The following is a 25,192-nucleotide window of genomic DNA, read 5'->3' on the forward strand; positions in this document are numbered from 1 at the left end:
TCCAGCAGCTTGCATTAAGGCACGATGCCATGCACAACTAATTTTCTTAGCTATAAACCTTGCGGAGCTCGAGACCTTTCCAACGAATGCAAAATTGTCGAAATCGATTCGTGCGTTCTGGAGTTATTTCGTCAGGAAGGAAAACCCGACTTATTTTTATATATATAGAAGATATATTAGAGACACTTATAACATGAGGTAATAATTTCATAAATTGCCATCATTAAATACTTTTATCACTTAAGAATATATTATATATCGATTTCCGTACTTTTCATAATGTATGGGCTACTAATAAATTTCATATTCATATATAATGTGCGTACACAGTCGCCTAATGTTCATACTTAACAAACAGAACTAAGTACAGAAACAAAAATGTGTATTGTTTGCGATTCGGTCATTACTTTTTTCTAGTGTTCTTAATTGCCCTACTGGTTTTGCTTCCCTGAACACCAAGCATCGTTGGCAAGCTATCTCCCTCAGACACGCGTCGCGCAATGTATCACGCCTGGTATGTGTCTCTTTCACGCTCTCGCGGTTCCCACGCCTCTCTCCGTCGCACTCACATTGCTCAGCACGTGTTTGCTGGCGGCCCGTTTCAGCGAGGGACAAAGACGGCATAAGCGCGTGTGAGTCAGTCCTATGTAGGTGTAAAGCCTGGATCGCACCTTTGCAGATAATTGAATAAACAATTAAAGTAAAAGTTTAATATTTATATTAATGTCCTTAATGTTCCTTGAATCTATCAATAGATTACTGTTATTTCAGAAAGGTGTACTTAAAATTAGGCTTGGTATAAGCCTAATAAATAATTAGGTATAAGGATTTCACGTCGGTTAAAGATGTGAAATACGTATAAATATTGCAGTAAACATATTCGAATTTTTTCAAGTATATCTTAACTAATAATGTTGCTACGTATTAAATATATTTTACGATTCAACATACGTTTCTACCAATACCAATGGTTTTTATGTAGTTACTCTCTATCAATAGAAAGTGACAGTAAAGCTACCAATAATATTTAACCCTCCATCGGTCGGATATTTTTTCACCTTCGAACGGTCGGAAAGGTCTGGCTGGACCACCATTCATTTTACATGCATTTATATGGGATAAATGAGTTTTTGGTGTCTTATATATTAACGATTATATAAAAAAATCAAGAAATATAAAAAATCGTTGCTTTTTTGTTAGTTTTTCTGTTTTATATCAATGAAAAACAATATTTATTCTTTTTCGGCGCCTTTGAAATGAATGTGAAATTCTAATGAAAACGAAATGAGGTGCGTCGCCTTTGAAATGAGCTGTAAAACTCAAAGTGAAAATATAATTACACTACAGGTTTGCCAAAAAATTTTCGAACGCAGTACGGGTAGAAAAATTGTTGATAATGTGTGCATTACTCATCATGAACTCTCGTCATGAAAATACTAACATTCATGTTAGAACACATAGCAAAGAATATATACAACGCAGTTTGAATAGAAAATACCATGAAAAAAGACAAAATACTGGTTTACATATATCAAAAAGCGTATATTTCATACAAAATGTATGGGTAGTCTAGACAGACCTTTCCGACCGTTCGAAGTATAAAAAAGTTAATATCCTTATAATTATCCTTCTGTACATTTTTTCGTCCTGATTTTTTCATTGATCGACAGCTAATGAAATTTTAGGAAAAGTCAAGAAATTTCAAGTCGATAGGTTTACTAGTATTTTTTTTTAATTGAAGTCGAAAAAAGTCTGGCCAGACCACGCTGACCGACGGAGGGTTAATAAAAAAATATATCCCTATATCTGCCCCAACTGCAATTATCAACACCAGATTTTCCCAGTACCGTCCGACTATGGCTTTAGCACCTCACACCGCTCTCGATGCGTACGTGTTGGAGTCTCGCGACGCGTTGTACTCGATTGTGTGCGTTCTATTAGCGTCGTGCGTGAGCATTCCGACTCTGGGGGCATTGAGTTGTCTCAAGGAGGTGTGAGTATTGTTTTTCGTGGAATGAGTGTTTTTCGGCTTTCGGGATAATTCATTCATAGCCGCCAGTCGACGAATTCACGCGTTTACGCCCGATGTTTTCGGTGTAAACACCGATGGAGTTTCTCGATTTGATAAGATTTCTTTATTATATTTTTCTCGAGCAATTTATATTTATTGAATTATGCCCCTTGTGGAAAACTAATATATAAAACGATGCAAAAAATGGTATCGATAGTAATGATTTTCATTTATTAGGTTATTAAGAAATGTGAATATAATAGTTAACAGATAGTATTTAAAATTTTATAATAATGTTATTTATTTTATTTTGCAGGTTTCCATTTGAGTGGTATAGTTTCTTCAGGAAGAAACAACGTATCAGGACAATATCCCGTAGAACCTGAAAAGAAGTACAAAGTATCCGTCAGTTTTGATAGGTAAGAATAATGAACTATGCCGATCTACACAACTTCTTCTAAGTTTTTATGCCATATAAATATTCGATGTAATTTAGTAATATACATGTACTATATTATCTGATGGCACAAAAGTCTTTAAATTTTCAACACGTAAAAGATTTTCAAACGCTGTAGGTAAACCATGAAATATTATTTATGAAGGCTTCAACGATATTTTATAAGACATTTATTTTCATTAATTTTTACTCTGCCCGCCACAGTTTGTGCAATAAAATATAAAATGCATGACTTTGTTAATATGAAAAAATGTGTAAAACGTGTGAAGCAGTAAAAAACTGAATATTTAAATAAAGTTTGCAGTTTTTTTCTATTTTTTAAAAATAATTATGATCAAATATTTCAATAAATAACAATTCTTTTGTATTAAATATCTCATTATACAATGGCTGTATTTTAACTATAAATTTAATTATTTAATAACTATGTCAGACTATTACTTTGTACTGTATTTCTTGATTCATTTGCATCTAATTTCTTCATATTATGTCACATCCAGCATTCCAGTGCAGAATTTAAATCTGAAAGGTCGAGTGCTCATCGTTAGCCAGTTGTTGTGCTGCGTTGATTTTCTAAAAGTAAATTACGTGCGTTTCGCAACCATTCCGAAGAACATCGAGCGATTATGCTAATAGTTTTATTGTGTACAAAATATAAAATCTGTTTCATGTAGATAGAGAGACAATAACCAATTTGTATTGTTCTGGCACTATTACTAATTGGACTGTGAAATAATGTAGGTCGCGTATATAACAGTTAATTATGCAGAGAAAATTAATACAGAGATGATGAAAAAGATCTTCGTTGATTCAGATTTAAATTATTTTTGCAAACGGAAAATTTCTTAAATGCAAATTAGATTATTTAAATATAAATTTCCCAAAATGCTCTATACAACACTTTCAGAGCTCCGTCCAACCTTTTCCCATTAAATTTTTTGTGAGAAACTTAACTGAAAATGATAATAATACTTCTTATTATTGGTTTCACGCTTCTTCATTACTCATTGGTTTCGGATTTCAATTTCATTATGATGCAAGTAATAAATACACCTTCCAACATTTAACTCAATCGTTGTTCTGCGATTTTGCTTTATTTACGTAATCCGATATTCTAACAATGTGCAAAGTTATTCGATCAGCTTGATAGAAATTCTTTCGTCAAATGATGTGACAGTATTTTGCCGTATCATATATCATCACTTTCTCCGTCATTGACAGTCAAAAGTAATCAAAACACACACCGTGATCTTACATTATATATATATATATATATATATATATATATATATATATATAAATTATTTAAGAACTGGTTTTTGTTTTTGCCTACAACGGTTAAAAGTGAAGATTTATCAGTGCGAATGACATTTAAAATTTTTTTCATTATTGGAATACCGTGTGGAGAAATAGAACATCGGCTTCTCTATTTTGTATAAATTATATTTGTTAGCGATTATTGTTATGGCCTTTTAAAAAGAAAATTACCTACGCATACATCAACTCATTAACTAATGTTTAAACACTTTTTCAATGAATATACGCTGTAATGAAATATATAGATAACAAGTTGGAACACATTATTCAATGGAAATTTCTTTGAATGTTAAATACTGGATATTTCAATTAAGAATTCGATACTATTTGACTGCACAAGCACTAAATTGTACTAAATGTTTTTAATGCTTTAAATTATTTAAGGGATGTTCTCTATATCTAAATACTGTGAAAAACTACACCAATGGATGCAATTCTTAGTTTTACTCTATTCTATATCATACTCAATTGATTTTATATCCTATGTAGATTAGATAGATGGTCAAATAAATATAATAATAAAAAAATGTTCTCTATATATGAAAATTTTTCTTTATCTAATTAAAACAAGCATTTAAATTTTATCACAGATGTTATATTTATGGTGCTTTCAAGAAAACCCTTTCTTAAAACTACTTGAACTACTGAATGGTTTGAAAATCTTGAAAAGGCTAAATTACAATTTTTAAAGTTGAAAACTTTCTAAAATGTTTTCTTTTACACAAGTATTAAAAAAAGTAAAACTGAAACTTCCCACTCATTAATTAATAATTCAAATTATTAATATATTCCGTTTTCCATTCCAGGTGTAAAATAACGTCGGTGACCTGCACATGTGATACACGTGACATATTCTGGTGTCAACACGTGGTAGCTTTGTCTTTGTACAGAATTCGGAATGCAGAAACCGTCAGGCTCAGAGTTCCGATATCAGGTCAGTCTAAATTTATGATTATATGCTTTTTTGTTGTTTATTTGAGTCTTGTTGATTACATCGGTGTGATCGTGAACAGTTGCCACATCGAACGCCCACGAAAATGCTGGGAATATAGATAACTTGCATTCTCAAATGATAATTGGTTTGTTATTTGTTTTGGGTGCAGTTGAGTAAGGGATTGTATAAAGCAAATCTTTATGATAGTTTGAAGTTGTATCCTGAACGATTGGATACATTAAATTTCTAAAAGGTGTCATGTTACTGTGAAGAAACAAATACGTTTTATATTAATATTCTGGAAATGTTGGATAAAATCTATGTTCAGAATATTTTTTTAAAAAACGCTTTTGAACGATTTTCATCTCGTAAATAAGACGTAGAAATATTGGCGATAATTCATAATGAATTAATATTATAGTAATTTTTTATTCAATAGCAGATGTGTCAATACCGAATAATATTACATTAATCCGAGCTTTGTGGCTATAAAAGTGATACCGAAATATATTAAAAATAAAATCATAAAATTATCATAAACGCCTTCTTAGTATTCACTTTCTATCAATAATTTATATTCCGGTTCCATCAAGGAATATTTATCTTTTTTACTACCTGTTTTCGGATTTTACAATAACGGGCCATTAATTAATTATATGGGAACACGAATAGATTGAGAAATGAATGTAATTTTGCTTAATTTTAGATAATTTCAAACTGAGTTAGATTAGTTGTTACGCAACAACTTTTACTTGGTTATGCTAATAAATGGTGAATTTATGTTTTGAAGTAACATCAAAGATAATCAAGTCATTTCTATTTCTCGTTAAATGTAACATCAAGAAAACACATGAACTTTGTCCCATGGCAAGGATTTTGCATAGGCCCACAAAGAAATATTCTAACGTGTTATGCAGTACGATAATCAAATACACAGTACTCTATTATTGTATTTACCTAATGAAATTTCATGAATGTATTTAGTTTAAGCGCCTCTATTTTCATCTCTTATAATAATTAATTATCGACATTAGCACGATGGTCAAGCAAACAATAACAGACATATATTATGAATATTCAGTACCCTGGTACGATTTTGGTACAAAGTGATATTACACATCGATCATGGGCACATCTGTGTCCAAGTTTTGAGTTTATCATATTACTGAGGGTTATCAGATTATATATATACTCTATAAATAATTTATAATATGATCCAAATTGTGTAAGGCTGATATCGAATACTTTGATGCTGGCATAAAATAATTTAAGCGGGAGGATTGTTCTGAGATGAAATTCGATAAGGAATGATCGCTTTATGTAATATTCCATGATTAAATAAAATACTCTATAATCTTTAATATTATATACGTATATATTATTAATGGGAAGTTATGGTACGAATATCAAGTAATTGTAAGATTATCCAATAACAAATATGAGTACAAAGATGTGTACAGTTTGACTACAGGGTTACGATTATAAAAGAGAGTGATGACTTTTCTTTTCTTTCTTTTAATTTTTTTATACTCTATAAATTTGATTAGACAAAAATAAATCGCTTAAGATAAATCAGAAAGATAAATTCACAATATATGAATACTGCCCAATCAGAATAAGTGATATTAATATTACACAAAGAAATTACGTTTAAATATACGTTTATAGTGCATTTAAAAATAGCGTCAGTTTTAGGAGAACTAAAAAACAGAAAATTTGGGGTTTTGAGAATGATTATGATAAAAACAATTAAAAAAAGTACCTTTAGGTTTTTGATTCTTTATCGAGTCATTTGAAATGTGCTGTTTTATTTATCAAGAGTTAGAATTATTTACTAATTTTACTTTTCCCGTTGAAATTGTTCGGATATTGTTTGCAAAAAAACTAAAGTGAACAGATGTTAAATATAAAAACATGTACGAATCATTAAAATTGTTTGTCGTGCCAGGAAGTCAAACATTTAACACCGGTGCCCGTATAATACATAAACTCTGACGAAAACCTCCTTTCTAGAACAAAAACTTATCTTTTGTACTTCAAAGAACTTATGACTAAAACATGCGGGCGTTTCTACAACCAATATTAAGTTTGAGTTGCCTGTTGTAAAGACCAATATTATTATCGTATTTGATAATGAATTTATACTACTAAGGGTAGTTTGGAGTGATATCTGATATTTTTTGTTCGAAATTAATCTACTTAACTAACTTAACTAGTTCACAGTAGAGGGAAATTTACTTGGACTCTTGTACTTCTAATGGCTGAGTGATAAGTAGTAGTTGTGTATATATAAACAACCGTTTTGCATAGTTTTAGCTAATGCGATTGAGCTTATGGCCAGTTGGGAATACATTGATGGTTAAGTTCGATCGTTTCTTGTTATTGTATAATGGTAAAAGCACAATACGATTTATTATAACGAAGTACATTATAAACTCTTTTCAATATAATTTGTTCTTGAATGTTTTTGATAATGTATTTGATCCCATAAAATCCGTAAGATTTTGTAAAAGGTTATTGTGTTATTGTATTTTCTTTTGGTTATGTTATTTTTTCCATATACTGCAAAGAATTAAAAAATAACAAAATGAAAACTTGGCATTCCGCGTGTACTTGAAACCAATATCTATTAAATTAAAAATCCAATTCTTGCCATCTTTAACTTTTAGTCATTTGATCTATTAGCAAAAAATATTTTTTTGTAATTGCTTTTTGTGTAGTAACTTATTGCTATAATGATGTATTATTTCGGTAGCAATCTAGATGATGAATTCGCACACATCCACCTATGTAAACCTGGTTTGGCCTATGCAAACTCAAAGAGACGCACATCTGCATCTGCATATAAATGTAACAAAGTGTATGTATATGCAAGACGGAATTCGTATGCGGCGTCCGTTGCCGTGATGTATAAATATTAGCCAGAAAGCCAGCGAGCACTGTATAATACGCATTGTGCTTGGAAGAATAATCTTCTACAACTCTGGACTGCAAATGATAATGTATTCCCTTGCTTTGCAATCAAGATTCATTTGTTATACGTTAGGACGGTGAAGTAATATTGTTTACTAATGCTGCCCGGCCATAGTTAATGAAACTCGGCTCCTAGCTAGCTCGTCTCTTATCTGAATTGCAAAAATTTTTGTTATACGCCGCCATTGACGGAATAAATTTTCCCTTTTCTGAAAATGCATTCCGTTAGAATTTTTTTCGGATACGAAATTTCCATTTATATGAGGATTTCTGGATTTTCTTTTCAGGAATTTACATTATTTTAATTATTTATATAATATATTAACGTTTAAGGTTTTGCTTCAACTAAAAAATATCAATTATAAAAATATAACTTTAATTTAATACAAAATATATTTTTTTAAATTTATTGGTTTTGGAGAGACTGGTTTCATTGTATAATCATCTAATTCATTCCAATTTCATTGTTAATATGAAATAATAAACTAAAATCAAATTATATTATCAAAATTTTAAGACGTAATTTCCTTTCAAAATACTTTAAGATGTTTTTTAATATCATGTTTTAATGATAAAACTACAGGGTTATTAGAAAGCCCATTAAATATGTATTGCGATTATACGTTCTCTGCCCGCATGACATTATGCATTTTCTAACGTCTTTATATTAGTTAATTAATTAAATGCACGTATCCAATTATGGCTGTATATATAACGATATACAAGGCAGATGTTGAATAAATAAAACATTGTTCTTATGCAACAGATAATTCTATAATGAACGTTATTGCCTATAATTTCATATTTGGATGCACCTTTCCATATATGGATACGTATCGAATATGAGCGATTAGACATATAAAAATCTGTGGATTCAGGTAAATGCATTTCGTTTAATAATCAGTAATTTTGAAATTTTGAGTACTGAAAAGATTTTAGTAGTGCTTTATTTGAGTATATATTTTTCCATTTATTATAACTTTAAAATTTTTTACACTATTTTCTAGTTAACAACAAAAATATATTAAATACGTTCGCTTATTTGCAATATATCTAATCACTTTAATCAAGATCGTGGAAACTATATATTTATACCAGTAATAAGCAATACTAAATTCGTATTTCGTCGATGATTTATTGCCAATAATTATACCCATGAGATTAAAACGCTTCATTGATTGGTCGTTAGCCAGTACTTTATTATGGTTGTGTTGTTAAGGTTTTCATAGGCATTTTGTTTCGTTTTACTTTTTAAATTCAACTCGCTAGAATGTTGAATAATATATTTAATACAGTTTTTCGCATTTGCTTGAAAATTTAATGTTTCAACTGTTTATAGAGACAACATTGCTCAAGAAAAAAAGGAAAATGAATAGTGGTCTTTTGTTTAATTTCCAAAGTGATCAAAATAATCATTCAACGGATATTAGGACGTGGTCTGTTTCATAAGATAGATGTTAATTTAGATTTGATTTTAATACAATGTAAGATATTATTTTTGCTATAAAAGTTCTGAAATGTCCTTCAGATCAAGTCAAATCAATAATAAAGAATTAATACCCTGGTATATTCGTTTTATAAAAGCTGCGATGACAATGCATCATTATCATATTATGTTCAAATTTGCATGATGAGACCTAATAACACAATAAAAATGTACATATTGATGAGTATTTTATTTGCAATGACCGCACCTTTTCCGATCGATGTTTTTCATCTCCGTTCAACAATGCTTCGAAGTTGCGTCAGAACAGAACGGCGCGTAAATTTATAGTTATCGAATTGTGAAATCGGATGTTCTCATGAATTAAATTTAGTTTTTTGAACGAATTCACTTATCATTATTGCAGATACTGCACCTAGAAAGTTTATTGTAATAGCGAAACCCACAGATGTGCAGTTCACTTTATCGATAATCCACATAAGACACTGTGACCTGCTACATGATTTTTGAATTGTAATAATTTAAAAATAATTCCAGTAAATAATTTTCTTATTGCTAGGTAGTTTTGTAGTAATTTATAGTTGGGCTTTTGGAAATTGAAGGAAATTAATAGTTATGATAAAATGTTTAATAAGTTATTTATTTGAAGCATTAAAATTCTAAGATTTATTTAAATTATGAGCACATATATTCAAGTAGTATGATATATAAGTGAATTATTATTATTTCCATAAATTGTGACATGGTGCATTACTTCTATTTATCAGTGACAGAGTTTCCAGTTCTATTTCCGGAAACTGTACGCTCTATTTTTCAAAAAATTGATTAAAGACTTGTCGGCACATCGCATGCGCAGGTTTTACTGTAAATTATTATTCCGCTTAATCTTTTATTCAGAACTGCTGCATAAGTAGGTGATTTTAAAATAAATTTCCATTGCAATCGCTGCGGGCTTAATTGATTTTTTTCATACGGCGGATTCGATGGCAATACAGTTATAGGCTGATGTTGAATTTTTATGTTTTGCAGTATAAATAGATACAAATTGTAATTGAGGATTTTCACAAATTGTGACAGTTCAAAGCCTTAAAGTTTAGAACTAAACGATTTCGTATACAATAATTGCTTTGATTAAAATAATTGTAAATCTCTTATATTCTGAATTATTCATTAACTGAAGTTTGAGATTGATCTTTAATATATTTTATGTAGATATACTTTCAGCACTGAACAACGAATATTTTTTAAAACATGTTTTTTTTGTTATCTGTTGGTTAAATTTAATTACCTTAGGTCAACGTATTTGACTGACAGTTAAAAAATATAACAGAAGTGTATTAGGACTATCTGGCCCAGATAACAAATTTTTAGTAGTAAGTATGCTTGTTTTTAAGGACCACAGAAAATTATATACGAACATTGTTGTACTAAATCTTGATATACCTGATTATTTCAAAACCTGTCCCAATTATATCAATTTGTCAGATTTTTCTCTTTATGAGTGCATTGGTCAAATAACCACTCCATTCGGTTCGCTCGGATCGAGAGGGCACCTAATATAAGCGCAGACCGCAAGGGGCGGCGGGTCGCCGACTATTAGCGGCCTCGTCTCACCTCGTCTCGCCACTTTCGCCTACACCGATGCGTCCCTCTCGTGAAGAGCGCGCGCATCCGCGGGGTAAGGAATTTAGGATAGCAATGGTCGAAATTTACTCAAATAGTAGTTGAATCTGACGGTATGGTAATTTGATATATTGTATCAGAATTAACGAATGTTTTCTATAATATTTTTACATGCTGCTGGGAATTCAGAGTGATAATGAATGGATATCTATTTCACTCAGAATTTGTTTAATTTATGACCAACATTATTATTTCTATTCTATTAATATTTAATTTCAACTATTAGATCTTCCTTATGACTTCTAAACGTAAAATGTTGAATAAAAAAAAGTGTTCAACTTTTACGAATATTCAAGAATATGTGTACAAGAGGATTTTTAAAAATTTAAATTATTTTTGGAGATATAGCTGTTGGGCTACGATAATCATCCTGATTCCTACCTCTGCGAAGCTTTAATCGCGTTTTTCTCGAAACTGTCTAATCTAACTACAACTGGACTAATTTACTTGCAGTTTTTTACAGTATTTTTGATGTATATTTTCTGCTCAGTAAGAACAGACTTCTAGACACCGACCAAATTTTATTTTTCGTTGAAGTTTAATTGCTGCATTTCAGTTTGTTTAATGCCTAAAAATAGTTTAACACGATTAATAAGAATTTAAATTGGATATTATATTTTATCGAGGAGCGTTTATTAACTTCCCGTAGGGCAAGTTATAGTAATCGCAAAAAAATCGAAAATGAAAATTTTTATATATCTTTACGTTTTAGAGGTTTCTGAAGGCATAACTTAGAAAAAATGGATGTATGTGTGTGTGTGTGCGCGTGTATGTATTTGTGTGCGGATACAAATTTTCGTCGACGATTTCGGGAACACGGATGAAACAATTTGAATAATTCAAAAAACATTCGATTTATATCGATAAGGAGAAACGTGCTGATTAGTTTTTAGCGAAGGCAGGTCTAGCCGTTTTGAAGATACGAGGCGAAAAGTGCCAAAAACGGTAACTCAGTTTTTAAGAGAACGGAGCGTCCGATTTGAATAATTCAAAAAACATTTTACTTGTATTGACAAGATGAATAATTGATCAAATTTTCATGAAGGCAGGTCTAGCGGGTTCGGAGATCTAATGAAAAAAGTAAAATAAATGCCATTCGGCGGTTAAGAATGATCATTAGACATATGCACATCAAATTATCAGATACTTTATAGAGATTTTAACAATAAGTATAATTTTTTTTTACATTTCTATGGGTTCCGTATCAATGCTTATGCGTTAGACGGCGGCGCGGCACTTGCGCGCTTTGACATTTCGTCTCTATGCAGACAAAGCAGTACGATTGCTTTGAAAAAAAGTTCAGAATATCCAAAATAAGTCAAAATGAACAAAACATTTTTCTTTTCAAAAAAATTTTGTTTTCAAAAAGAATTTTTTTTTTCAAAAAAGTAATTTTTAGTCAAATTTATAGTTTTTCAAAAATCTAATTTTTTCGAAGTAAATTTTTTTTAAAAATGTCAATCGTTTTTAAAAAAATAATAATTTTTGGTACGGGAAGTTTCAGCAATTTGCCTTAAGGCACGATGCCTTAATTGCCTTAAGACAGAATTCCACTTACAGTTAGTTTAATTACTAGAACTATGCAGATTTTTACCAAATTGAGTAAGTTCACTAGTGCGTACTCTAAAAGGAACCCCGGCCCATGGTCCGATGGCATAGCGCGCGCACATGCGAGCGAACAAAACACTAAACGGTTTCAAGTGCGATAGACCGATGCGACGCGGCACATCCCCTTTAAGGCGCGCGCGTTTGTAACACGGGACGGGACGTGTTTAACACGGTGCTTCGGCGAGATTCCGGACTGATTCTGGAACGAGGAGGTCTGATGCAAACATATACATTATGCTTATACGTGAATATATGTCGTCTCTTATTGTTTATTTGTAATTCATTAATAGTTTTACTATTATAATATTTATATAATATAACTATAGATTTTGGTTGATAATTTAGTAAGATTTGATTTAAAGAATCTTATCAACAGCATATGTCAATTATCAACGAGCGTTTGATAATTGACAAGACCAATTAACCCTTACGCTACGGATGTCGTCCATAGATGGCATGTTGTGCTTGACTTTGCTTCAAGATTTATCTCTATGAGTTAAAATATTGAGAATTCTAGTCTTTTATTGTAATTTATAGTTCATTAGAAGGGTAATTTTTTATTTTTCCACACATTTTTATTTACAATGATCGCTGTGTCTAGTCAGTTCAGTGGCACTACTAATGGGCAAGCTGTTCCGTACAGCAGCGATACTCCTGCAGTAAGCACTCTCGAAACGAAAGGGTTAAAGTTCGCATTGCTTTCTCTTGTCATCAAAATTTCAATTTGAAATAAAATATTAAATATTTGTTATTATAGTTAAGTTTGCAAATATTTTTTTTTGATTTATAATGCATGATTAGGTTAAAATTACTCATTCAATTGGCTCTACTTTTATAATTTCTGTTCTGTGAATTCAATTTTCTTTCTTTCATTATTTGCATTGTTCCAGGAGAAAAATGTAACTAACTAATTAAGTAATTTAATTATGTTTCAATAATAAAATACTTCATAAAAGTTAAATAATTGTCACTGTATTATATTATATTTTGCTATTATTAGTTGTTTTTTGCTTCATGGTACAAATAACAAATACATATAAAAATAAAATCAGTATTATACCAAATAGAATTTTTTATTATCATATGTTTTCATATGGAATTTCTAGCCGTCGAGTTCAACTTGCATTTTTATAAATGTAGGTAACGCATATCGTATAATTATTGCAAATGAATTTCGATGATGCTATCTTGCGGTTCGATTACTTAGGTATTTTGTATAATGAATATTAATTATTTTCATGATGTTCCCGAGTTATTCAATAATTTTAATTGTCTTTAGAATTCTCAAGCAACCTTCGGTATCTATTGATTTACCACATACAGCTATTTGAATTTTTTTCTTGAAATGTGCATGAAATGAAATTAGAGATAAAATATTTACAGTTATATAAGATTTTATATTAAAATTACTTAATCTGGTCTTAATTAAGATATATTCTATTAGCATTAAAATATGTGTTTTTGTACCTACATTTAACTACAGCAAAAGTAATATTAGCAAAAGTAGTAAGTAAGTATTCTTAGCAAAAGTAATTAATTAGATAGAATGTATGAAAATGTTTGAAGGGAGTAACGCTATTACTAAATCTTACTTATAATAATGCAGCATTTCTAGGAAAGCTAATGCACATATTTTTTAAATTTGAATGTTTGTTGTAATGAAACAAAATTGATAAGTTACACCAATGAATAATTTGGGAATTGGAACTCAAATAAACCGAGGATTTATCTAACGCAAGAAACGAAATAAATATTCGCAATCCTAAATCTGGTATCAGCAATAGAAATCTGTCAGGACATGAAGGTCCTGTGTATTCCTGACATAAGCGTAGAGCCGTAGAGGCGCAGAGGCGCAAAGGATCGATAAGCCGCATGCCTCGTGTCCTGTGTAGATTGTGCACATATAACTATTGCAGGGGTGCGTGCGAATGTACTTGGACAGGGGGACTGAATCCTCAGGATATGATATGTAATATAGTACACGTGTCTGTATTATCATCTGCTTGAATCTCTAATTACATCTAAACAATTTCGCTCGTTAGGTTTTTGATAATTTTAATATACCAGTACATATATTTGATGTAACAATTTTGTTACATTTGTGCACAAAAGTATTTTGTTTTAAATTTTAAATTAAAAATGTTGTGGTTTTGTGGTAGTTAAATGTTTTGCAATATTTTTCTCAACTATCAAATCAATTTCAAAAGGGAATCAAATAAAAACATCGAGATGAAACCGCCAGAAATTTTGGCTATTATAGTATACGTGATCTTGAAGCGACATGGCACAGAATTGAATTTGGAAACTACTGACGCTGACAGGTAGATTGCGGCCTGCCACATCCGTCCGTGCAGATATGAAATCTTCATCTCACGCTAAGTTCATATATCGCAATAAGTACATATCGAGTTTCTTGTCCTTTTTGTAATTTTAATAAAAATTTCAGAACTTTCAAACATTTCGGAATGATATGGCGGATAATATTTGAACATGTTTGAAATATTATTTTGGAGAAGGTTATAGAATATCATCGAATTTCTAAATATGGGCAAACATATTTTAAATAGAATTCAAATAATTGTTTCAAGAATAGTTTATTTCAAAAGGTGGCCATCGACCATTGTAAAATAAAATAAAATTAAAATCAGCACTCGGACTGACAAGTCTAGGAACAACATGTTTCCAGAGCAGATGGCGTGTTCTAGATATGCATCGGTTTTATTCAACCCTGTAAAGACTTTTTTTTTAAATTACTAATAAGTTTCTAAATGATACTAATATAAAGTATAATATAGTAATAAATAGTATTACTAATAATAATAATTCTATCCGATAAAAAAAATTTAAAGTGATAGAACTTTAAATTATAAATAACTAATAAAAAGATACAACATGGTAAACGAGGGTAGCGTATGGTAAAGTTTGCACGTCAAGATATTGTTTTAGGAGTTATCATCAATAATAGAAGAACAAGTTCAATTTATTTTATATTTAATATTTAGGCAGTAATATCTGCGTATAATTTTGCATTTGAATCTGCAATTAACTCTAGATACCATTAGGTGTTATTTTTACTATTCACGGTAAAAATGATTAAAAATTTAATAAATCCATTTGATTTCAGTATTTGATTCATAATTGAAACTTGTATATTTAGTTCAGAGCTTTTACAGAAAGCTCTATATTTATGAGCAGGTGCCCCCATTTTCATAGAATTTTTCTTTCTGGTGATGGCGCCAACTAATATTTAGGCAGTAATATCTACGTAGAATTTTGCATTTGAATCTGCAATTAACTCTAGATAATACCTTAGGTGTTATTTTTACTATTCACGAAAAACAAATGATTAAAAATTTAATAAATCCATTTGATTTCAGTATTTGATTCATAATTGAAACTTGTATATTTAGTTTAGAGCTTTTACAGAAAGCTCTATTTTTAAGAGGCATCATTTACATAGAATTTTTCTTTCTGATGGCGCCAACTCCTTCACTATTCGCGGATACGCGGCATTCGCGCGGTAACGATTTTTCGTTAAGTTCAACTTTGTAGTGTTTGAGTAACGGACTGTCAGTATGAGGGCGTGTGACGTATTGTGCCCGTAGCCGTGCTGCGTAGCCCCGTAGAGCCGCTTCGCTCGGGAGGAACGGCACTGATAGATGGACAGATGAATTCGAAAGATTATGTAACGCCCAGATAAAGATATGTAACGGGAAACCTGGAAGCACGTTGCTATTTCAGCAAATTTGACTGAAATATACTAGTATTTATCTGGAAACAATATAAAATGGTATTTGCACAAAAACTAATATTAACTTCCGTAGGGTAAGTTATTGTAATGGGCCGAAAATCGGAATTGAAAATTTTAACATTTCTCGACGTTTTGAAGGTTACTGAACGTTTTGGCATACCTCAGAAAAAATGGATGTGTGTGTGTATGTATGTGTGGATACAAATTTCCAGTCACGTTTTAGGGTGCACGGATCAACCGATTTGAATGGTTCAAAAAACATCCGATTTCTATTGATAGGGAAAAGAGCTGATTAGTTTTTGGCAAAGGCAGGTCCAGCCGTTTCGGAGATACGGAGCAAAGAGTGCAGAAAATAGAAATCGTATTTTTGAGAGAACGGAGTATCCGATTTGAATGATCTAAAAAATATTCAATTAGTAATGATTGGGAGAAGCGTCTATTAGTTTTTGGCAGAGGCAGGCCCAGCCATTTTGAAGATACGGAGCTAAATATGTAAAAAATGGCAGTTTTTGAGAGAACTAAGCGTCCGATTTAAATGATTCAAAGAACTTTCTGCTTGTCTTAACAAAATAATCGATTTTTGGGGAAAAAAAATTTGTCCATTTTTTTTTTTTTTTTTAACTAACCATGTAGTCTTACCAGACTGAATAAAAACTTCATATACGCGATTCAATAATTCTTTCTATATATTTACAATCGCAAACAATTCATAAAAACTTAGGACGCCGCCATGGAATAATAATTATTATTTTCTACTATACATGTGATAATTATTAATTATTAATGATGCAATTTATATATCAGTTGTTGGTTACGGGGATATGTTGGAAGCACGTTGCTTTTTCAGCAAATTTGACTGAAATATACTAGTATTCATATGGAAACATTTCAAATTGGTATTTGCACAAAAACTAATATTTATTTCTAAGTTTAATAAAATATATAAAAAATTTATTATAATTATTTTTACCTAACCATGTAGTCTTAACAGAGAACGTTGACTGAATAAAAACTTCATATACGCGATTCAATAATTCTTTTTTATATATTTGCCATCAAAAACAATTCATAAAAACTTAGGACGCTGCCATGGAATAATAATTTTTATTTTCTATAATACATGTGATAATTATTAATTATTAATGATGCAATTTATATATCAGCTGTTGGTTTTAGCAAGCTGCTCAAATAAATAGACAATAAAATGAATGAATAAATAAATCGTTACTAATACCATAACATGTTATAATAAATCATTCAATTAAGTGATGAAAAACGTAAATATTTTTATAATTAATTGGTAACAAATCAGGTTTACGTTTAGGAAATTATTATTTTTATGTAGTTGAATAATATTTTAATATTTTTCTGTTTTATAATTTATAAGGTACTTTCGAATTAAAATATTTAATTTTTTATCTTATTTTTGTGCCATTACTAAACTATTTTGCACACAATTATTTGATGATAATTCAGCTGAAGAATGCTCGATGTAATTATGGTATCCTCTGAAAATGATCTCTAATTTGAGTTTTCTAATTTACGTGTTAGATGTTATGTCTTCGTCCAAATACATCTTATATTTAGGTATGCGAATGTATTCACAATGATATTGAAATATTTCTGGTTTGAATATAAATAATATTAAAAATTCCAGAATATTTTTCTTTGATATAGTTACAAACACATATACAAAGTTAAATATTTTGTAGCGAATATACATGGAGTCTTCGATAATTTGTATTCACATTTCGCAACTTCACAATAGTCTGCAGACTTTTGTTAGATTAATTAGTTTCTAGTGAAACTTTTGCGAAAGAATGTGTATCTCTTGGATGTATCATTACATGGGCTTAGGATATACAGTTAAATAAATAAAATTAATTATAGCAACAAGGTTATAAATCGATTGTTAAGTGAATGAATTTTGAATTTCATAGGTGTACAGACGGAAGTACTTCTAAATGAAGTTTATATAAAATAAAAATTTAGATTAGAAATAAAATGCATGTATATATGTATATGTAAAACCGCTACAACTTCCTGACGTTGAATCTATGCAAAATCATTCATGATTAATAATGAATTTTTATTTACATGATTTTATATTCTATGTATGCATTATATTACGAGTTAACAAGTGGTACGATTGCGATTTGCGCATCTGTTATGTATCTATATTGTATATACACGATGATGATACGCTCCATCGAGCTTAATGTGAACATATTGGAGCGGGCTGCCTGACATTTATAACTCCATTAACATTTTACTTCCTGCGATCAGGTTCGACCTGGTTCGCTCGGTTTAAGTCCGGTTGCGGCAGCCGGACTCGGTGACAACGATACGCCCTTTTCACACAAAACGCATCCTTATGATAATGTATAAATTTTACATTTGAACCATGTCAGGAGTTACATTTTTTTTCTACGACTGTACTATAAATACATTATTACATAAATTTTTATACTGGTGTTTTTATATATTTATTTCAAAACTAGGATATGACTTCATTTGTGAATAGCTTTTGAATCTTTTGATTAAAATCACTGCTTTACTTTAGCTTTTTAACTAAGTTAGAAGTAACAATTTAGTCCCATATAATTTACACCTGGAGATATTACATTTCTGTCCTGTAGCAATTTGAACTTATATTTAGTGCAAATAGTTATATAAATGTTTCATTTATCAGTATATTTATGGGGACGTTTTTAACCAACTATCCACCTTATTTGCATAATTAACGTCTAACTGTTACATAAATAATGCATTAAAATTAATGTGCGTACACATGCTCATATAATTTTATTTCTGTTTTATGTAATAAATAAATAATGTTGAACTAAATTCTAAAACTAAAAAGCTTGCGAGTAATTTTATATAACAGTTTATTATATAAACTGGTATATGTTATATATTAATATATAATATATATTTAAATATTTAATCTTTTTACAAGACCAATGTGGCTAAAACTTTAAAGACTTTTTTTCATTTAGTTGACTTTTTGGCTACAGAGTATAATAAAGCTTGTCATTTCACAGAACTTTACTTTGTTGTAATAGAATTCAGTATGATTTGGTGGCTCAAAGTGGTTCAAATGCTTAAATGATTTCTAGTAGAAACGTAGGTGTGACAAGAAGCAATCACTACCCATGTTATTCACATTACAGTAATTTTAAAATGTAATTTTAAAAGAATATACTTTGTAAAAGCTTTTTGTCAAAACACATAATCAGTTACCCTTCTCGAAAGAGATTGAGAATCACCGAATCCACCATCGGCACGTGGTAGGAATGAAATGGGTTCGCGTGAACCCCACCGAGTTACTCCGATGGGTCCACTAATACAACCCACTAAAACTTTGCGCTTGTATGTCCCATACAAACATATGTGCATTTATATATGACTATGATCGTGCATTAGCTTTTACGTGTGTTGAGGCAGTTGCGCGTGTCTATTTATTCACTTTGCTGAAGTATATATATAAAGTCTAGGATGTGTGTACTTTATACAGAAGATCGTATGCGGTACGAGCTTCCTAAGTTTGCCGGTTGGGCTTGTGAGAGAATGTTTAGTTTCGTTCTGAAGTAAATTTAGCCAGTATCTGGAAACTGTGATCGGACACACGTATAAACTTCGATAGCAGACAAGCGAACGATATTTTGTTGAACGTATATTGATACTTTTTGAAACTCGTTTTTTGTTATATTGCAAACCAACTCAGTTGTTCCATCTCCAGGTGTTGATTTTTATTATTAAAATTAATTTAACACTGACGACTTTTTATTGATGCAGCAATGCCGTATCAGAGCTAATTTCATTTGGAAACATATTGCTATCTATATTTTACTCATTACTTGACAGCAGGCTGCTTGAAACGGGATCGAACCAGGGACCCCTGATTTAGGTCCAGTCGTTCTAGCCACGTACCTACAAGCTAGCTTGTAATAAAGATGTTTTTTTTGTAAGACTTTGACATGTCATAATTCGAAGATTATAAAATTCTAATAAAGTTAAGACTATATAAAAAAAATTCTAGGTGGAAGAAATTATCTTGATAAAGTCTTATAAATGTAATGAGGTTTTTTTTGAAAAGAGAATATGGCTACAAATATAGGATGTATTTGTAAAAAAAAAATTTTTTAAGAATGCTTTTGTAATTCACGTGATCCTCGAACTAATTAAAATTGTATGATATTATCGATAACTTATTTATAGATAAAACTGATGTTAAAACATGTCTCTTAACTTTATCTCAATTAATTCAGAGTACGAATTTTCATAGCATTTATGCTGTGATGATAACATAATATAAAAATATTTTCTGGCTGCAATTATGCATATCTTTCAATTTGTTAATTAATTTACAATTTTCTAAAAACACTTTGGCAATCTTCCGAATATCAATTGCATCTTCGGTGTTTTCATTGTTTAAAGCACGTCTTCTATTTTAGAAACCCTCTGTTTGAAAGTCGTGCTCTGCGAGGGGTGCCGAATATTATCCTTTTACAGGCGGCGTATAAAAGGGTGTGCATTTCGCACGTCCCGTATTTGTCTGAGAGAAAATTAACCACCATAAATATCATTTCGACCCCCCAGGACTCATCAAAACCTCTAGCCCCTTTGGTACGCCACTGGATACATGGAGGAAATTAGTGAGGTAGCAGGCAGAAGCAGGTGGAATGGTTTTAACTTATGAACTCGTTTATTAAAGGGAAGGAAATGATGCTAAGAAAAGCTTTAGGGCTAAATTAGGATCTACTCTATTAGGACAAGCATGAGTTTTCATAAACATAGATATATGTGTGTTTTTCTATTGGGAGTTATTCAAATGTATATACTTTACAATGTATTCTTTGTACCTATTTTTGATGCATGAATTTTAAATGTTATGATTAATATAAAGTTCAATATAATCTTTGAACACCTGCAGAAAATATGTTTTTGAATAATATCCGTTGTTTTGTCATAATGTTTATCTGAATTCGTTTTTTCTTTATTAACGTACATAACAAGAATACCAAACACAGGATATTTATTTTTACCTTATCTACTTTTCGCAAAAATCTACAGAAACATTTGAAGTTTTGAAACAACGTCATATGCAAACAATAGTATTGTATATCATAATTAACGCGCGACACAATGGAGAACAACACATAGTACGAAACAGTTACAAATGAACGCTGTGACGATATACATAGCCGAATGTTCCATCCAATTTAATATGAACATCGCATGTATTAGACAGAGGGCTCATTAGAAAATTAGAAAATTGCTTTAGATTCTATGGAAAATTGTCTAACAAACGTAAGGGGGTACATTCGATATGGTCTTAGTAGTTATGAGTATTTGTAAGAATAGTAAATATCATGAAATTAATGTTTATTTGCACATATTCATTAGAGAAAGAAAACTTTGGATTAAAGAAAAATGTAATAGTAAATTATCCGAATAAAAGTCGAAATTGTGCCGAGACGAATGAGTCATTTTACATTAAGCTTATAAGAAATAGGGAACGCCTTTCGTAGAAAGGAATTTGCTATTTGCGCAATATTTTCACATATCGTCCACAAATTTTCCAAACCTTCCATCTTCGCTTAGGTGCGTCAATTCTACCTCAGCCCTCTCCATATAATTACCATATTCGCAACTCCAAGACATTCTGTGAGATATTAAGAAGGTCTAGATTTGCATATAGGGCAGCTGCTGGTTGAGCCGTTGAGCGTAGGTTGTGCTACTAAAGACTAAAACTAAACTTTGACTGTGCGTTTGCATTATATTAATTCGCCTTCGTATAATTTTGATGATGGGGTTCAATAGGCGATGCTTTGCTAGTGAAATTGAATGGAAATGAAAATCGGGTCGGGTTGACTGTATTAATAGCTTCCGGGTCTCCACCGAGGAATTAACCATATATATGTCATAGTTTATGGAATTTGTGATACCATTAAGATTCAGAAAATTTAAGTTATTTATTTAATATAAACTAGTTTTACTGGGTGGTTGAACTATTTTTGTATCTAGTAATGATCTTCATAAATATATAAATATCTATATCAAGAAGAACATATTCTTCTAAATATAGTCACAGTTTCTGGTAGTAATTCACTGATTTCCTTAAAACTATTTGTATTTCAGCCATGATGACCTGAAACTACGATTATCAATTTTTATATAATTCTGATCACTCATTGACCTTCTCATTATTTCACATCCTCCTTTTGCATACATGCTCTTGTAATTTATTCTAGAGTGTCAAGAATTAATATCGTTTATAAAAATTGCTTGAGCGTTTTCGTATTCAATCACACTAGTTAAATATACTCTTAGTAACAGTATCATTACAAGAAGAAACCTGATGGAATTGGTATCAACAATCAATCAACAAACACTCAATACAGTCGCAAAACGATCTTTAGTACTGATAAATAACATATCAAACGCGAAGCGAATATAGTTTATGGATAACGAGCTGTCAAGATGTCCGCGGGGTCTCTTAACGTCTATATTAAGTTTTATGGGTCGACCACGCCTAGCGGTCTTCACTTGGAAGCTCGTTTTCTGGCATTTGCGCTAGTAAAGGATTTGCAATATTTTTATGCAAAAAGTAGTTTGATATCATCATTAGAGTTCATTATAACAGTATCAACAGTTCAGCGAAGGTAAATGCTCGATAACTTTATCATGGATTAAAGATCCATTTCGGTACAGTGTTATAACCACTAGCAAAGGATATTTTTTAAGTATTGTTTAATTTGGTTGATCATTTTCATTGAAAGCTATATATATTAAACGTATAATTTTTTTTATCGAAAATATATTTATAAAAAAATTTAAAAAGAGAATGATCATTATATTAATATTTTATTAAAAGATTTAATTATCAACTCCTGATTTTTGCAGGACTATAGATCGGTATCAAATTAACACGAAAAGCGCTAATAGCTAAATACTAGTCTGAAAAATTGTTATTTCGTCAATTTATAACTTTATTAGCTTTCGCGGTCTTAATTAGGAACTATATTTTAAAAATAGTTGAAACCTTGGATCTTGTCTTTACCAATTTATTCATGCACAATTTCTTTAATTAATCTTCGCAACTTGTAATAACAGCTCATGTTTAAATTAATTCCAATCTATCATTTACCCTTACTAATACTGTTTAATTTATGATTAATTAATTAACGTTACTCGCCTCGATAATGTCATGGTAACTATATTATATATTTAAGGGGCACAACTAGTGTGAAATTTTGAAAAAATCGATTTTTGTTTTTTTCATATATAGGTAGATTACACCTTTAAAAATAACATATTAAATCGAATTTCAAATCGATATCTCAAATAGTTTTTGAGCTACAGCCATTTAAAAAGTATACATATAGTATATAGTACAACGATCATTTTATCTTTAAACGCGTTTTTCTCGAAACAGCATTTTCCGAATTTGCTGCAGTGATTACTCAGAAACGAATGATCCGATCACTATCATTTTTTTTTACATGTTCTGTATATAGTTCTCCGTAAAATGAACCATCGATTTTTGATCGGATCAAAAATCGAAATTTGGCAGTCGAAAAACGACCAAAATTTTGGGTAAAATTCGACTTTATTCTTATCGTACTTCATTTTACAGACAATATTATCTAGTTTAACGAGAATTATTTTTTGTTATTTCATCCACTTAGAAGGCCGGAATCACTGCAGCAGTTAAGGGCCTTTTTTTTGTCGCGCCGTTGGAGATCGACGATAACTTAAAAAATATTCAATTTTTTTCTTCAAAAATTTTACTACGTATTCTTAAAACATGTATAAATATATTTCTAAAATTTTGAAATGATTGATAAAGTAGTTTTTTTTTTAATATAAATTCTCAAAAATCACCTTTTTTTAGGCGGTTACACTAGTTGTGCCCCCTTAAATTAAAAATGTATCAAGAAATCAAATAATATCAAAGACATGGTCCTGTGATAAAAAAAATTATCCATATATTGTAGCCAGCTAACAAATTTTCAGGTTTTGTTTCTGATAGTCTAGCCTTCGAAGCATACTGGAAATGTATCGTTTTTGTCGGACATCCCTGATTAACGTGGCCGTGTCAGACATGGCTCCAGTAAAAATCTATCTTCTATCGTCAGACACATATGAATGACATGGCGATAAACGTGTTATTATGAAACCGAATGAATATCAAGTTTTCTACTAATTAGCTATTGCTACAGTAGAAATTCTACTATTTAGCCAAAATACACATAGCATTAATATTTTCTTATAACTTATGATTTTGAACATTTTTTGAAAAACTATATATGTATGATTACCCACTATTACAGTACCAGACATACAATATTAGAAGAAGTTGTAAGCCTTAAAACTGAAAATTGTCTTGGCTGCTTGGCAGTTGTCTAATTGGCAAAATAGCCCCAGTGCAGAATTGCAAATCGTTATTTCGTACGAGACGGCACAGCGATAAACGCCGCACACTCTCGCAGATGTGATAATACTAATTGCGAATGCTGCAGTATTCCGCATATGCACGGAACAAACATAGATATTAGAGAGAATTCTAATGCTATGTTGAAATGCAAAATTGTCTGATTTTTATTACGGAATTTGCTGTATGGTTATATCGTGGATGTTTGTGAATACTAGTAGTCCCCCATTATGACAACGTGGCAGACGAAACTATGTTGTACTATTGCTTAAACTTAATTTTTGTTGCTTTTGAGGACCAGAATTTCTCAATTCAATGTGATCTATTAATCAACCCACTGATAATAAAATTATAATAGTCAACAACATATAATAAAAGCTTTGCATTTTTCTGTATTTAAACCAAATAGCAGAAATCATCAAGATTTTTAACATTTTTTGTGCAATTTTCTTCTGCAATCTGTTTATATTACAACATTAAGCAGAAACTGTTGGCAAAAAGGTGACAAAATAATGTTGATTAATCTTGAAAATATAAACAATTTTAATATAAATATTATTTTTCGTATTAGTAT

At 30.6% G+C, this 25,192-nt stretch overlaps 1 protein-coding gene across 1 annotated transcript in view; it reads left to right on the top strand.

The window, feature by feature from the left end:
- Positions 1-25,192, top strand: part of LOC113376408 (zinc finger SWIM domain-containing protein 5-like) — a 122,231-nt gene that overhangs the window by 79,218 nt on the left and 17,821 nt on the right. The window contains 2 exon segments of the mRNA XM_026616312.1: positions 2,328-2,430; positions 4,592-4,719. Of these exon segments, the coding sequence (XP_026472097.1) occupies positions 2,328-2,430; positions 4,592-4,719 (231 nt within the window).

This window comes from Ctenocephalides felis, unplaced genomic scaffold, assembly GCF_003426905.1.
Source record: "Ctenocephalides felis isolate EL2017-DRISC unplaced genomic scaffold, ASM342690v1 CF-g0.4_SCAFFOLD_00845, whole genome shotgun sequence".
NCBI lineage: Eukaryota > Metazoa > Arthropoda > Insecta > Siphonaptera > Pulicidae > Ctenocephalides > Ctenocephalides felis.